The sequence below is a fragment of the Berghia stephanieae genome, chromosome 6 (assembly GCF_034508935.2).
Source record: "Berghia stephanieae isolate SIO BIC M18660-M18661 chromosome 6, UCSD_Bste_1.3, whole genome shotgun sequence".
Classification (NCBI taxonomy): domain Eukaryota; kingdom Metazoa; phylum Mollusca; class Gastropoda; order Nudibranchia; family Aeolidiidae; genus Berghia; species Berghia stephanieae.
The window spans coordinates 36,668,874-36,686,373 of NC_088365.1; the positions used below are offsets into that span (position 1 = coordinate 36,668,874).

A 17,500-nucleotide genomic window follows, 5' to 3' on the forward strand; every position below is an offset into this window, starting at 1 on the left:
AAAACTACTAAAACTACTAAAACTAACTAAAACTACTAAAACTAAAACTAAAACTAAAACTACTACTACTACTACTACTACTACTACTACTACTACTACTACTACTACTACTACTTCTACTACTACTACTACTACTACTACTACTACTACTACTACTACTACTACTACTACTACTACTACTACTACTACTACTAGCAATTGGAGCAGCAGTATGCATAAGATCAATAGCCAGAAATAGAAGAAACTCTGTTTCAACAAGCATCAATGTTTCAAGAGCAAAATAACTTGCCTCAGACCCATCCAGCACCAGACCAAAACCTCCATTAATGACTTCGCCCCTGTGAAAAACAATAAGACACAACGAGATATTATGAAGACAGTTTGTTGCACCTTTATTTGCTGGTCTTATCACCGAAATTGTGACGGGCTCATTTTTGTAATAGGAATAAATACTCTCAAACCAACGGAAAACATTGTCCATTACTACAATGTTAAATTAAGCCCACAATTACGTTCGGCTGTCATACCTGCAAATCGGTATACGGCGTATTGCAAGTAACCATACTAAGCCTTAGGCAGGGAACTTTGCAATACAATGACAAAATGCCTTTTCTTTACATTTTGACCAGAAAACTTACTGTATATACTCGTAATGTTATCAATCGACTAAGATGACCCTTTAACTTGTCAAAAATCCTTAAACCCAGGCCTACAAAAAATGGTACGATAACAAATTATTTTGTCAAATCCGCAACCCACAACCTGAAAACGGTATAATCTCAAGATACTGAAAATTTAATTTAAATTAAAAACCATTAAATTGCCCTTAGGTGTATACGTTTTATAGATTATATTCTAATCCTTTCTTAAAAAAAGATAGCATTGTGGAGAACATTGTGCTTATTTGAGTCAATAAAAAAATTGATACGGCGCACAACTCTACTGAAAGATTTGAAAATTAGAAATGTATTTTTTACAGATAGATAAACTGATAACTTGATTTCCTTTTATAATTTAAAGTCAGTTTGAAAGTTCGTTGAGTCAAACAGATAATATCATAAAATATGTACCGACGACACTTGGCTCCCAAAATCAACTAATTTTGACACTGTAAAAAGTTGTCAATTTGCGTCATCTATTCATGACATCAAGTATTATTATTACTTCCGTTGTGTTGTTTATTTAGCGGTGATCAGTTTTGTTATGTAGTATTATGTTCTAATTGCGTGTATGTTTGTGTGTGTGTGTGTGTGTGTGTGTGTGTGTGTGTGTATGTTTGTGTGTGTGTTGTGTGTGGTGTATACATGTGTGTGTATTGGCATTTTTCAGCAAATCGTGGCATTCATAGTGATATTATTCACTTGATCACATGAAGGTATTTCAGTCGCCATTTTGATTCTTTTTTTACTATTAGGGTTAGCTCGAGAGGTTAGTCATATTGTTATTAAAGGTGCTAGGGTGTTTGTTTTTCCATAAGTTAAGTAAAGGGGAGACATTCCGAAAGCTGCTACATCCCCAGTATTCTTTAAATTTGTATTTTCACCGTTGATATTTTGTCAGGCATTTATTTATTCAGTTTGTCATTATATAGAAGTATTTTAAAAACTCTAGAACAAACCTTGATAGATTTGTGAAAGTTTAACATTTCCTTATTTGACCATTGTTTTGATTTTCGGCCGCCATTGTTATTTGTTAAGTATTGAAAGGTAGTGCAAAGCAGTCCGAGAGTTGTTTTTTTTCTATTAGGGTTAGCTCGAGAGGTTAGTCATAAGTGTTATTAAAGGTGCTAGGTTGTTTGTTTTTCCATAAGTTAAGTAAAGGGGAGACATTCCGAAAGCTCCTACATCCCCAGTTTTCTTTAAATTTGTATTTTCACCGTTGATATTTTGTCAGGCATTTATTTATTCAGTTTGTCATATAGAAGTAATTTAAAAACTCTAGAACAAGCCTTGATAGATTTGTGAAAGTTTAAAATTTCCTAATTTGACCATTGTTTTGATTTTCGGCCGCCATTGTGATTTGTTAAGTATTGAAAGGCAGCTCGAGAGGTTAGTCATAAGTGTTATTAAAGGTGCTAGGGTGTTTGTTTTTCCATAAGTTAAGGAAAGGGGAGACATTCCGAAAGCTCCTTCATCCCCAGTATTCTTTAAATTTGTATTTTCACCTTTGATCTTTTGTCAGCACGGTGGTAGAACAGCACATTCATCGTTCAAAATTCCAATTCCAATAACGGATAACAGGACCTGTAGCATCAGTCGCCTATCAGACACAGCTAAGTTACTGAAGAGTAGTTCTCTCATAATTTGGGATGAAGCACCTATGATGGACAGGCGTGTGTTTGAATGTGTGAGCAGGACATTTTGTGACATAACAGGCAGTTCAAAACCTTTTGGGGGCAAAGTGGTTGTACTTGGATGGGATTTTCGGCAAATTCTACCTGTTGTTAACAAAGGAAGTGAAGCCGATATATTAAGTGTCACACTTAACAAGTCAATTATTTGGAATTTTGTCACCATTTTTCGCATGAACAAAGAATATGAGGGTTACTGATGACAATAACTGTTTTGCAAATTGGCTTCTCCGCATCGGAAATGGTACAGAGCCGGTTTTCAGCGAAATAGGAAAGTATTCTGTTAAATTACCTACAGCGCTATGCCTTCCTGAAAATGACCCAGAATGCTTGATAAATGCTGTATACAATGATTTGAATCTGAACTTTGCGGATGAACGTTATCTATCAGAGAGAGCAATTTTGACTACAACCCATGAAAATGTTGACAAAATAAATGCAGCCGTTCTGTCCAGGTTGACCTCATCAACTGAACAAATTTACCGCAGTGCTGATTCCATTCAAAGTGACTCTGACATCAACTTATACCCGATTGAATTCTTGAACAAACTTACACCTCCCGGACTTCCTCCACATGCATTACATTTGAAAGCCAACACGTCAGTCATGCTGCTTAGAAATATAAATCCTAAATCAGGCTTCCTAAATGGCACCCGTTTGTTAATTATTAAATTAGGTTCAAAAGTATTAGAAGCCAAGATAATTACCGGTAGTAGAGCTGGCGACATAGTGTTTATCCCTAGAATCAATCTGACGACAATAACGGATTGAGGCTTACCATTTATTCTAAATAGAAGACAGTTTCCGGTAAAATTGTCATATGCAATGACAATTAACAAGTCTCAGGGGCAGACATTAAGCAAGGTGGGGATTTTCTTACCACCACCGGTATTCACACACGGACAACTGTATGTTGCTGTGTCACGGGTCAGAGGCTATAGTGGCTTACACTTCATGTTGGGCCACACAGAAAAATCAACCGAAGATATACCAAATTACACAGACAACGTTGTTTACCAATCTGCCCTCATTAAATGATGGTGAGTACAGTATCGAATGAAAATAGTTCTTTCCCCGCAAAATTGCGGGCTTTTTACTAGTTGTGATAAAATAGAATTATGTATTTCTCATCGTTCTCTCTTTTTATTTGCATTTCACCATGATGCCCAACTCATATCTTGAGTTACATAACCGGTCACCTTACCATTTTATGTCACTGAAAATTAACATTAAGTACCCCATTAACGTCCGTTTCGGACATGGGGCGAAATTACCGTTTTCTTTTTCTTTCTTTATATCTTTATTTTATTTATTTATTTATTTATTTATTTATTCATTCAGTCATTAATTTTCTTCCTTTTGGCTATTTTTTCTTTACGATTGTTATACATGCCATGATAAGCACGCGCTGTCAATTATATCTGTATAATTATAATGTTAAAGTTAAAGATGCAATAGTATACCGGTTTTAAAATGTTATCACTCACCATCCACATCCCCCTCCGTTGTGTATGGCAACCCAACTGGCACCCCTAAAACTGTCCCCGATAACATTTTGTATGGCCATATCTGGGGAATAGGATGTACATTTTAAAATAATGATCTGAATAAGTGTACATGAAAGGTGCCAGACAAAAAAAAATAATTGAATAGTGGCTGTCATTTTGACATAATAAAAGGTGGAAGAGAACTTAGCGATTAATTTTCCTTAAAACCCTAAATTAATTCATGAAAGAGCAAGGTATTTGTTTGCTATTTAGGGTTTCACGGAGCTGGCAACAAATGTAAGGTCATATCAGCGCCAGTAAAAAGGAAGAAAAATCTTGATTAATTATCTTTCACGTTCTACACGAGCTATCAAATTAAAATAAAAACATATTTTTTTTTAATTAATGTTTATTTTATTATTAATGGGGTTTTTTCTTCGCAAAATCTCAAAAATTTGCAAAAAATTGTCAAAAAATAAATTGCTGATTTCGCGGCCGAAATGCAAATCAGCGATATATTGCGATTTTTTGCGGCCGCAAGCGATGAAAAAAAAAAATTTAAAAACTGCCATGCCAGGGCTGTACAAATTGAGATTGACCATCAAGGAGGTGATATCAGATGAAATTTTAACGACATAAAATAGGGACAGAAAAAACGGAGTTTAACTCTCTCATAAAAGCACGGAGCACAAATTCCTATTAAATCATCCACCGCCAGCGGACCAATATTAGTATTGATTTAATTATAAATAAATAGAGATACACAATAGAGATGCATAGCGAGTGGAAGTGGGAAACCACAAAGTCGCAGGTATCCACGGTAGGATTTGTTCAAACTGAGATTTTGTTGTATCTGGCTTTATTAATCCGAGTCTCCTTTGTATCTGAATTGTTTGATCCACGCTTTTGTTGCATCTAAACGAGCGACATCTATATTATTATGAAGTCCTCGATCTAAACACATTGGAATTAAATGAAGATCTCGCAAAATTACATACTCATTGGTTTTCCCTATCCGAGGAAAAGGCCGGATTACGACATACAGACGGTTGAAGGAATGTTGCATAGATGAGAAAAGGGGCGGGTTTGTAATGGGGTAGAAATAAAAGAGACCAGTAGCAGCCACCAACAATCTTACAAATTACCTGCACAAAAAGAGGACCCATCATAGATGTTAGAGGTTTCTCTGAATGGGCTGTCTGTGCCACTGACGTCATGGTGATCTCTGCTGATTACAACTGGGGCCTGGAAAAGTAAACATGCTAAATAAATGTTTGCTTTAAGGAGTTGAAAGGCGCTTGCGAGACCACCTCCTCCCATCGCACATATATTTTGGGATTCAATAATCTTTGGGCATGAGAATATATAAACTGATCATTTCACTCATTCAAGATGAGAAGTAGGAGATTAGAGATGAATCAGGGGGAAATCAGAGGAAAAAGAATTGGCCTTCTTCCAATCGCATAGAAACTGGGCTATCAACTGACCGACTACCACAAGAAAAAAATGTGTTCCTTTTCTGGACCATTGTGTAAATCTTTACCTAATTCACTCATTTCAGAATGATTCAATTAGATATTTGCTCATTTCAATTGGTGGAGGAATGTCACCAGTCTCCCATAAAAAAAGAGGTAAAAAATAGAGAATTGTTTTAAATTTTGAAACATTTTCGGCGCAGTCAAAGGAATAAAAAGTGTCTCAAACGAAAACAAAGACAGTGACAATGAGAAAAACTAGAATAACGAAACAAAAACAACAAAACAAAATCAACGAAATTAACAGAAGCAACAGCAACGACATCAACAATGTTTTGTCAGGTAATAACATAATTGTTTTACAAAATATGCCATAAATATTCATCGGTGTCCGTGAATCCCAAACTAACCGTAATCTCTCCCGACGCAACCGCTTTGTTGAATTCAGTTGCAATGGTAACGCGTCCTTGTTGATCTGAGTACAGAATGCGGGCTTGGGATCCGACCACCTGTGCGGGAGAAAACTCACATCATATCGGGCTATTTTAAATAATCAAACATAATAAATTCATCACACCTTTTACAATTCTATGTTTTATTTGAATATTTGCCCATCTGTTAATTTGTTTGTTTGTTAATTGTTTTATTTGATATTTTTAAAAGTTAGAAATATCCTAGTATTGAAGCATTACAAAAACCCCAACAAAGCATCCAATCAATAAAGCAATGTAAGCAGAATGGGTTCAGTGACACACGTAAGCAAATCGTCAATGATAATGATATTAGTCTTGATAAGAAATTTTGAATATTTCAGACCAGATTCCGTTTCCTTTGATCACTTTACCCAACACAATTGATTCGTAAATGACAACAACAATCGTGACGAGTTGCATACCCTTCATCTCGTGCCTATTTTTAGCTTTTATAGAGAACAGAAAAAATAATCCAAATTTAGGTTACCTATGTCATGAAAGGTTATGATGAATGAGGTACCTAAATAAATATGGTGATAGCAATCAATTAGTAATTCGTGGCTAACTCTATCAAAGGAAGTTTTTGGTAGTTACTCTTTGATAATCCCACCACAATTGAAATATTCAAATTTGGTGGGATTGAAAGTACAGACTGGAGGTTCGTTACATTGCTCGTGTACGTTGTTATGTCAACTAAAGGCTTTCCTCAGAAGCTAGAAACAGTAGGTTCATGTCCCAGATCAAAACGGATGATTGAAGTTTATAAAGTTCGATGAGCTGCTGGGGACAAAGCCGACAGAGCATTACTTACCATTTTGTGTTGAGACGCCTCATTAATCCACTTCATATTGTCTTCATATTGTTGCTTCACCCCAGAGGGAACTGTGGGGGGGGGGGGGGGGGGGGGGAGAGAGAGAAATGAATGGCCGTGATCCATCATGATTTGTGTTATAAAAGGATCATGCGTATAAAAATGAGAGCTGCATATTACCTCATCATAGTCATAGCAGGTCATGGATTGACACACAGAATGAAATCATATTAATATTAATATGGAATATCTAGACAAAAGGCCTACATTTGGATAGTAATATATCTATGAGACACCAAATATCTCAGCTTGACATGAGTGCAGATCCCACCATGACGGATTCACTCAAATTTTAATGTTATCGAAATACGTTAAAACAATAATATATGACGGAAAGATGATTTCAACGAGGAAAACATCATCTTTCATGAAAGAGTACAACGAGCAAAACTAAATGGCCTCAGTCCAGAACGTTGATAAAAGGTTACATAAGCTAAAAAAAAAGGACAAAAGCAAAGAAAGAAGATCAAGAAAAATGAGTAAGTAATATTATAGATATTCACTTCTGGTTAACTAAAAACGGCAACAAATAGTTGGGCGATTTCAACTGCATTGACACCGTGTATAATATGATATTGATGCTATGCGCTTAGCCAAAATAACTCACACAACAGTTGCCAGCCTGATATATAACGTACCAAAACATAAACTCTGTGTATCTTTGAACGTTTGATAGAATTTAGTGAAAGTTTCTCATAAAAATGGCTGGCTAAAACAATAACAAAGAGCTAAATGATGCCAAATTCGTTCCTTCTATTAAATTAATAAAATTGACCTCACTTAGATCCTTATTACTGTTTTTGGACCGCCACATCAACACAAAATTACACATTTCAATTCCAATGTGAATGCTAAACTTTTATACGGCTCAGAAACATGGCGGATTACCAAGCACTACATCAAAAGATACAGACCATCCTGAATTCCTGTCTGCGGCAAATGTACAGAATTAGATGGCCAGAAAAAAAAATTATCAATTGTAAACTGTGGACGAAAGCAAAACAAGAGCCTAACAGTGTTGTAATCCAGCGCAGGAAATGGAGTTGGATTGGGCAAACGCTAAGAAAGCCACAGAACAACGTCAACTAACAGGCCCTTACATTACATGGAATCCACAAGGAAAGAGAAGACGGGGAAGGCCCAGAAGCACACGGAGGAGTTCAACAAAAGAAGAGCCGAAGACAGTTGGAATGAGCTGGAATGAAATGGAAAAGATGGCCCAGAGCAGAGCGAGATTGAGGAAAACAGTTGACGGGGAGCAAAAGGTCTTAATCTTAAGTAAGTAAGTAATGATGTTGGTGATGGTGATGATGATGATGATGATGATGATGATGATGATGATGATGATAACTACAATAATACATCGTATTTGTTGAGCGCTCTACCATATCACATGCTTCACACATTATTCAGTAAATCGAAGTCTTAAGATGCTTTTTAAACTTCACCTCCGATGAACAATGCCGTAATTCATTTGGAAGTTTTAGAAAAAGAGCGTCCTCCTCTTTTACAAAAAGTACTCTTTGTGGAGGATTGATTATAAATAACATCATCGCAAATTATACGAATATCAAATTAGAAAAATCAATTTTCCAGCGGGTAAATCTTGCGTGGTCTAGATAATATAATTTCAATGTTTAAGCTTTTTAACGATCGTTTAACTCTGGATATATTCAACATCACTATTTATTTATCATTTTATTTATTTATTTATCTATCTAGTTATTTATTCATGTATGTTTCATTACGCCATATCGTCTTCTGTGGCATGCCAAGTTTACCTTCTTGTTTGGAGAGCTCTTCAATGACTCTGGCGGCAATTTTGTCAGTCTTCTCAAGATCTGTGGTTTTCCCTGACGTGCACACCCACCTGTGATAAATAATGATAATTATCATAAGGGGGGTCTCGTATGTCAGTTGAATGTAAATATATATTGTAAAGTTGTTTTTTGTTTTTAATATACTAAACGAGTGGGACGCGATAGGGAATGAGATTAGCGGAAGAGTAGCGTCCCTTGATTGGAAGTCACGAGCAGAAAAGTTATTAGAGAGAGAACGTCATATTGGTTGTGCGGCATGAGACACTTCACCGAAAGCGAGGACGAGAGAGACGCATGCGCAAAACCATTTTGACGTTCTTTCTGTAAGGTGACGTCCAATCAAGGGACGCTACTCTTCCGCTAATCTCATTCCCTTTATAGTATAATATGTAGTTTTCGATCAAAGATTGTTCACAAGCTGTTGCATTTTTTTCACTTAAAGAGAAATGAATGCATGCTCAAATGTCATTGTAAGACAATTTGGTGCTGTTACATGTTTACCTATTTATCATTTTTAGTCTTTATTGATTAATGCATTTGTTTTGATAACGGAATTATACGAAGACCACGGCCAGATACGTTTCTGCGTTCATTTCACTTCAATGGCTCGAATCACCAAATGACCAACAGCTTCTGAAACGAAACAATATACGAGACTTAGCTACAAAATACGGCCAATAAAATAATAACAAAAATTAGAAGACGTCAAGGCTCTCAAACAGAGCGGTCATAACCACATACGCTCATCATCATAGCTAGTCGCTCCAACACCAAAGCCACTCCACACCATCTGGGGAGCAGACACTTAGGTCATGGTCAGTGCAGCTGGGCCCGTCCTGGCATTCTCTAAGGATGCTCTAGGGTTAAAGCTTAACATAACAAGTAAAGATACATTGGTGTATCACAGAGCAAATAAATGACATTCTTGTTATAGATGAAAGGATGACAAAGGAAGAGTTATACTCCGTTTGTGGTAAGCTTGTGGGTCAATATCCGGTGGCAAGAAGGCTACGGTTTTAATTGAGCTTTTATATAGCGCAATATCCATTAAACGTGCTCAAATCGCTTTACAAGGGGTCCCTGGCCAACAGCAACACTTAACATGTACGACTAGACACGACGCCTGTCAGGCGATATTACATTTTTTTCGGACAGAGCTATTTCCAGGGACTCAACTATGCGCCGAGCGAGGCTCGAACCCAGAACCTTCCGATCCGAAAGCGAGTGTCATACCACAAGACCACATAGCCGCAGGTTGGCATGCAACCATATCAAACGACAAGTCAAATGTACGGGTTGGAATGATCGAGTAAATGATGAGGTAAGGGAAAAGATAAAAGAGATCGTCGGTGAAGTTGAGAGGAACGATCTAGTGAGTGGTCAGTGGCAAGTGCCAAAGTCAGATAAAGGAATAGTTTGGGCGGACGCAAGTGTCTTAGATCTGGGAGTTGTTCTATAGGTGGAAGACACAATGGCAGAAGATGGAACATGGATTAAGAAAACTGATAACTACAATTACATCAATGTTTCAGATTACGGCCCTATAGAAAAGAATAAACATGAGGGTGAGAGTACATTGGGGACTGAAGAAAATCACTACCAAAACAGATTTAAAAAGCAGTGGAAGAGTGGTTGAAATTGACTTTTAGCAGTGAGAGAAGAGTCGAGACTAAGGGTGCGGCAGAATTGCCCACATGGAGGAGACTTGGAATACTGAAGAGTTCGGTGGATGAGTTACAGCTGCAGATCGAAGTTCATTATGTAAGTCAATTATGAACAAAGCGGATGACGTTAATTTTTTTCAATTGTGTTTTTAATTTATTTTATTTATTTGTTTTTTTTGGGGGGGGGGGGTGTGCAAGGTGCTTTACCTACATGATCCAATTTGACGACGGTGTGTAAATGACAGATCGAGCATGTGGGAACATTCCAAGCCACTCGACTAGTCAATTCCTGAATTCAAAACTTAATAGTTTCCATTCATTTTGTCAGAAGTCTAGGGTTTTGGACTTTTTGAAAATGTTTACAAGTTGGGGGTCATTCTTGATTATCAATATTTGAAGTAAGTTATCCCGCCAAAAAAAAGGTTTTTTGTCAGAGTGTGGACTGTTCAAAGGGAAGGACGTACCTGAATGGTCCAAAACCCATGGAGAATATGTCACCCATAATATCTTGTACGTAGGATGGATACCGAAAGGAAGTCCCATGACGACCATCTTTACGTCCAACATCAGCACCTGTAAAAATATGGTATACACCAGGGTCTGTTCTTAATAGGCACTCGTTTAATAGACTAGGGTCGACGTGTGCTTATTGTCAGGTCTGATAAATTGTTACGGCCCATTGTTGTAATGGAAATACTCTCAAACGAACGCGAAGTATTGTCCATTACAACCATATTAAACCAAGCCCATAATTGCGTTCGGCTATCAGACCTGCAAATATGTAAATGTCGACCAGGGTCTATTCTTATATAGACTGACCAAACTGTTATAGTTGATGCTTATAGTATTTTATGTTAAAAATTCCATTCTCATCTCGTAGACTTACTAAATTATAGTCCCAGACTAAATCTAACCTTTGACTTTATATCTAACCTGACCCCTTGCTCAACTCTTTAATCGGAGCCTTGTTGCTAAGAAAATTCTATCCCCAATAATTTTACAGCCATTTGTTTGGATGTTTACATTTTACACATTTGCTTCGGAAAGGAAATGCAATGAAAAGAATTATACATATGTCCCGTCGATGTGGTTCAAAAACAAGAACAACAAAAAACATACCAAAAAAAAAAAATTAAAAAAAAACAACAACAAAAAAAAAAAAAAAAAAAAACAGAAAAAAAGGAAAAATTGAAGATCGTCCATCTTTTGTATTTGGAAACTAAAAAAAAAAAAGAAGAAATTTCCAATCGGTAGCTGCGAGTGAGAATTTTATCTGACTCGAAGCAGGTTCGCTTTGAAAAATAAATAAAAATAAGACTTGTTCAACTGAAAACACACGTTCTGGTTTTGTTTTGTTTTTTTTGTTTTGTTTTTTTGTGTGTATTTACTTGGTTTTTAAAAACATTTTGCACGTGTCGTTGTGAAATGACATCAGACTGCAATAATTAACAAGACATACAAGGCTGCCTTTTCCCTTTGTAAAATGTGGAAATTGTCATGCGCCGAGCAATATCCGGCTCATACGGATTGCTGGGTCTAAGTCGCTGGTGTTTACCTTACTGTTTTGATCTCTATAAAACAATGCACTTTTTTTTCATGATATTGGTACGATATTACACACACTGCTACTATTGATATCATTGTGGTATACGTTTTATTTATGTAAATTTTATATAATATTTATTTGTAACGTGCATTGAGCATCACTCAGGGATCCAAAGTTTTACAGTTCTGTTAATTTTAAAAATCCCCTTATGCTAGACATACAATCACAAACATACACAAACACAAACACACTCACACACAAACACACACACACACACACACACACACACATATATATATATATATATATATATATATATATATATATATATATATATATATATATATACAAACACACGCAAGCGTACATTTTTAATGAATTATTTGCACAAGGACCCGTTCATAATAAGGAAGATAAATCTGATAAACAAAAGATGAGTTTATTATTTATTACAAATGGCATAAACAAGTTAAAATATCTTTGTTTTGTTCTTTTAAGGTTAATAAACTTCCACTCCCATTACTGTGCTGGATTTGAAAGTTGAGAATGAGGTTAACTCTGCATAATTTTGCTGGGAATTTTTTATTAGACACTAAGATTTACGTATAGTTTGTCGAAAGTTTAAGTGAATTTTGATGCGTACTCGAGACATCTGATAATTTTTGCTTACTTTTTGCATGATGATGATGACGATGATGATGATGATGATGATGATGATGAAGATGATGATAAAATGATGATGATGATGATAAGTATGATGAATATCGTGGTGGTGGTTGTGGTGTTAGTGATGATGATGATGATTATGATGATGATGATGATGATGATGATGATGACGATGATCAGATCATCATCATCCTCATTATAGCGCCCTGAGCACCTTTGAGTGGAAGTGTGCGCTGTGTGAATGCTTCATTATCATTATTATTATTATTATCATCATCATCATCATCATCATCATCATCATCATCATCATCATCATCATCATCATGATTACTGTACTGTTAGTGATGGTAGTGTGATGCTTCTGGTGGTGTTGGTGTTCAGTGTGATATTTTACCTGCCCTGCTAGCCTCCAGCAGAAAAGAGTTACCATAATCAAAAAAGAACATTCCACGGGACGCCAGTTTGTTGATGGCCTTGATTTGACGGCATAAGCTGAGACACATAAAAAAGAGTGAAATAAGAAATAATTTTAGTATATATTTCTACATGTATAACTATCAATCCCTTAAAATTTATTGACCAATTCCCTGTCTCTGCCGAAAATATCAATTTTCAGCCATCTTATTCTCACACCTTAACATCTCACTAGACTTTTCGTGTTTATATTGTTAACTCAATGTTAAAAAAAAGGGAAATAATGAACACAAAGTTTTGACATCGAAATTCAGTTAATCCTAGTGTTACCTGAAAGCTTTCACTGATGATTTTGAGGGAAGAAGAAAACAAAGAGACACAAACAATCAAATACCCGCTTGCTCCTGAAAAGTATAATTAGTATTAGCAGACATTAGGTAATAAACAGTTTGATGAACCTTTTGCAGATTTCGTTCTCATTAATATTGCATCCATATACACGGGAAATGCTCAAATTGTAAGCAAATAATTTACTTTACCTCTCTTGGACTAAGTTCTTAAATCTCAATGGGTCTTCATGCATCATGTCCCTGGCATCCTGGAAGTTGAGTTGAACTGGGTAGTATCCTCCCTGAAACGGGTTGTGACAGGATGTTTGATCCGAACCTAGATCCACTAGGAGCTGTCCTGTCGCTTCATATTCCACTACCAACCTCTCCCTGAAAGATGACGGAACAAGGGATATCTGAGAAAAACAACCTCAACCTCATCAACCTCATTTAAAAAACAAACAAAAATTTATCCCCATTCCAACATTCACGAAACGTCTCAATTTTCTGAGCCCTTTCTGCAAATCTGAATCATGTTATTTTTTAGCCGGGGAAAAAAAGAAACAAGACACGAACCATATTCCTTTTTGTCGAAAGTTCCTGTTTTCTTCTAATATAGATCTGTAAATAGTGAAAGAACTACTTGTGAGCCGTCAAAGTCTGGTATCAGCAAATAGAGACATCCCTGCGACACACTATTATCCTTGCAGCCACGAAGCTTAGAATAGGGCAGAAAGGGTTTTCTTTGTTGTCATATTACATAGTTTGTATTATTTTATAACTCCATAGTATCATATCCTACCACACATCGACAATGTTGCCATGGTATCCAATGCTAAGAGGCTTCTTCCTCCTCTTCGCGTTTCCCAAAAGGGCCACCAGATTGTCAAGGTCATCTACAATCTCCATGACCCAACCTTGCTTCTGACGTTTTTGCAGGGCTTCCTCGCTTACCTGAAAAGGGTAGATTCACGCAGAGGTGAACATATGTCATATGTGGCTATGAATGTTTATCTCGTAATATTATCAGAAAGTGAGAGATAGGGTAACTGAATAATTCACACACACACACAAACACACACACACACACACACACACAGAGAGAGAGAGAGAGAGAGAGAGAGAGAGAGAGAGAGAGAGAGAGAGCGAGAGAGAGAGAGAGAGAGAGAGAGAGAGAGAGAGAGAGAGAGAGAGAGAGAGAGAGAGAGAGATATGTTTGTTTTTGAGGGCTTTACGGCGCTTGCAACACATTTAGGTCATAACGCTAGTAAAAAGAAAGAAAAGAATTAAAATTAAAGCGCCCAAGAAAAAGTAAGACAAAGGGGAACTGGGAACAAATAAGGATCAGATGTAAAATCCAAGAGCAAACCATCAATGTACTTATTTGGAGATCACCTATAAGTCTCATCCGGACACAAGCATAAGATCCAACAAGGATGAATACACTCAAATGCCTGCATTATACATTCAAAATAACAAATATAATAAAACATAACAGAGAGATGATTTACAAGGAAAAAAATATAATCTCCCAAAACTATAACTAAGCATATGACTGTCTCCCTCCCAGCCAAGGACTCCGGCCAGACCCAGGACAAAACCAAGTAATCTCATTCCAAGACAAAGACAAAAAGCAAATAGGAAAACAGCTATAGGGGGATATAAGACACAATAAGTGCAACTTCACCTTGTCGTGGTGGGAGGGCTTGCGTATCTCGAACCTCGGACCTCTAATAAGAGAAAAAAGGAGAGAGATCAGACGAAGAGTAATCCATCGGCCCTCCGGGAATGGGGGTTGAGCGTAGGGTTAACAACCCACCTCATAAAAAGCAAACTGTTACAGAAACAGAAACCAGACGTAAATCCACAACCGGCGGCAGCAGAGAAGCGGACCAGAATACTGGCTTCATGACGGTAGGAGGTCAAAGCCGAAAGGACGCCGCCGACCAGATTGCTGATCTGTTGTCACCAAAACGCAAGCTCAATGTCTCGTGCTGGAATGTTAGGACCCTATATCAAACAGGAAAACTGGCACAAGCCCAGCGCGAGATGTTGAACTACAAGATCGATTTGCTAGGCATATCAGAGGCAAGATGGACAGGAGCTGGGAAGCGCCAACTCTCAAATGGCGACCTGATCATTTGGTCAGGACGAAAGGATGACCAACACAGAGAAGGTGTTGCCCTCTTGATAGCCAGGCAAAACAACAAGTCACTATTGGAATGGAAACCGATAAGTGAAACACTTTTATACACAAGACACAACTCAAAATACACCAAACTATCAATCCTCACATGTTACGCACCTACAGAGGATTCAGATGATAAAAACAAAGAAGAATTTTACGATATTCTAAGAATGGCCGTTGAAAACATTCCAAGACATGATATGCTCATGATCATTGGAGACCTTAATGCTAGAGTTGGCAATACACAAACAAATCAGTCCGTTGGAAAGGAAGGTATAGGGGTAATGAACAACAATGGAAGCAGACTGGCAGAATTTTGTGAAGAACACAACTTCATTATTGGTGGAACTTTCTTCCCACACAAAAACATACACAAATTGACATGGAAATCACCAGATGGGAAAACAGAAAGTCAGATAGACCATATAATTATCAACAGAAAATGGAAGAGCAGCTTAAACGATATCAGAGTCAGACGATTGGCAGACATTGGAAGTGACCACCATCTTGTCACAGCCAAAATCTCTACTAAATTGATGAAAACAAAAATAGCAAAACAGAAGGAGAAACGTTTCAACACAGATAAATTGAAAATCCCAGATATCCAAAACAATTTCAATATCTCAGTAAGAAACAAATTCAGTGCAATACAAGATATTACAAACATGACAATCCAAGATTTCAACCACGTCATGCAGGAAAGTGCCACTGAACACTTAGGACACAATAAATCCAATACAGAGAATTGGATATCAGCAAGGTCATGGGAGCTCATTAACCAAAGAAAATCAATCAAACTAAATCTCCTGAACGCTAAATCCCCCCGACTGAAAGAAAGGCTATCCAGTGAATACTCATTGAAGGATAAAGAAGTGAAAAAATCCACAAGGAAAGACAAAAGAGATTTTGCAGAAAATTTAGCAACTGAAGCAGAAAATGCAGCTGTAAGACAAGACACACAAACACTATACAAAATCACAAAAAAGCTCTCCGGAAACAGAAGTTATGGTCAAGAGAAACCATTAAAATCCCAAGATGGTAGTGTCATCACAGACGAAAAGGAGAAAATTGAAAGATGGAGAGAATATTTCGCAAACCTACCAGACCCATCTTCTTACACAGATATCCCAGAAGCAGAAATGGACGTAGATGTTAATCTTGGTCCAATCACTGAGCATGAGGTGTTCGAGGCAATACAACAACAAAAAAATGGCAAGGCCCCAGGTATTGACAAAATCAGTGCGGAAATGCTTAAAGCGAACTCGCAAGAAATGTCCAAAATTCTCAGTAAATTGTTCACCAACATTTGGGAAAAGGAAGAAATACCAGAGGATTGGCAGAAAGGCATCATCCATAAAATAGCCAAGAAAGGAGACCTGGGAAATTGTGTGAACTGGCGTGGAATCACACTCCTGTCCGTAACGAGCAAAGTTTTTAATAGAATCCTTCTGAAAAGAATCTCACCTCACATTGAAAACATTCTTAGAAAAGAGCAGGCAAGGTTCAGAAAAGGGAAGTCATGTAGTGACCACGTATTTACCCTGAGACAAATCCTGGAGCAAAGCATTGAATGGAACAGCCCCCTCTACACCATTTTTGTCGATTTTGAAAAAGCCTTTGACAGCTTACACAGAGAGTCCCTGTGGAAAATACTCCGCCATTATGGTATACCGATGAAGATAGTCAACCTAATCAAAGCAATGTACAGCAACTACCAATGCCAAGTGATCTGTGGTAACAATTTAACAGACAGCTTTAATGTAACAACTGGTGTAAAACAAGGCTGCATACTCTCCCCGCTTCTGTTTATCCTGGCTCTAGACTGGCTCATGAAAAATACAATTGATGGTAAGAAAAGAGGCATTCGCTGGACACTGACATCCTTTTTGGAAGATATAGACTACGCAGATGATATCGCGTTAGTTTCCAGTACACACAGAGACGCCGCAGAGAAACTAAACGTACTACACAAGAACTCCTCGAAAATTGGACTGAAAATAAATTTCGATAAGACCGTGTACATTAGGGTGAATCCAAAACATGACAGTGAAATTAGGATAGATGAACATATAATTGAAGAGGTAACAGAGTTCTCCTACCTCGGATCCAAAATAACAGACGACGGAAATGCAGAACACGATATCAAGCACAGAATTCAAAAGGCAAACCAGGCTTTCGGCATGCTGAAAAACTTTTGGAAATCAAAGCAAATAATGA

General features: G+C 37.2%; 1 protein-coding gene across 3 annotated transcripts in view; it reads right to left on the minus strand.

Annotated features, from left to right (window-relative positions):
• The window catches only part of LOC144974974 (urocanate hydratase-like), a 47,700-nt gene that overhangs the window by 5,498 nt on the left and 24,702 nt on the right, over nucleotides 1-17,500 (minus strand). For all 3 annotated transcript variants that reach the window (XM_078918549.1, XM_078918550.1, XM_078918551.1), the window contains exons 8-17: nucleotides 13,898-14,049; nucleotides 13,306-13,485; nucleotides 12,747-12,844; nucleotides 10,605-10,713; nucleotides 8,438-8,526; nucleotides 6,597-6,667; nucleotides 5,723-5,821; nucleotides 4,983-5,082; nucleotides 3,838-3,919; nucleotides 290-338 (exon numbers count right to left, since the gene is read on the minus strand). In XM_078918549.1, coding sequence (XP_078774675.1) covers nucleotides 290-338; nucleotides 3,838-3,919; nucleotides 4,983-5,082; nucleotides 5,723-5,821; nucleotides 6,597-6,667; nucleotides 8,438-8,526; nucleotides 10,605-10,713; nucleotides 12,747-12,844; nucleotides 13,306-13,485; nucleotides 13,898-14,049 — 1,029 coding nt within the window. The remainder of the gene's footprint in view (nucleotides 1-289; nucleotides 339-3,837; nucleotides 3,920-4,982; nucleotides 5,083-5,722; nucleotides 5,822-6,596; nucleotides 6,668-8,437; nucleotides 8,527-10,604; nucleotides 10,714-12,746; nucleotides 12,845-13,305; nucleotides 13,486-13,897; nucleotides 14,050-17,500) is intronic.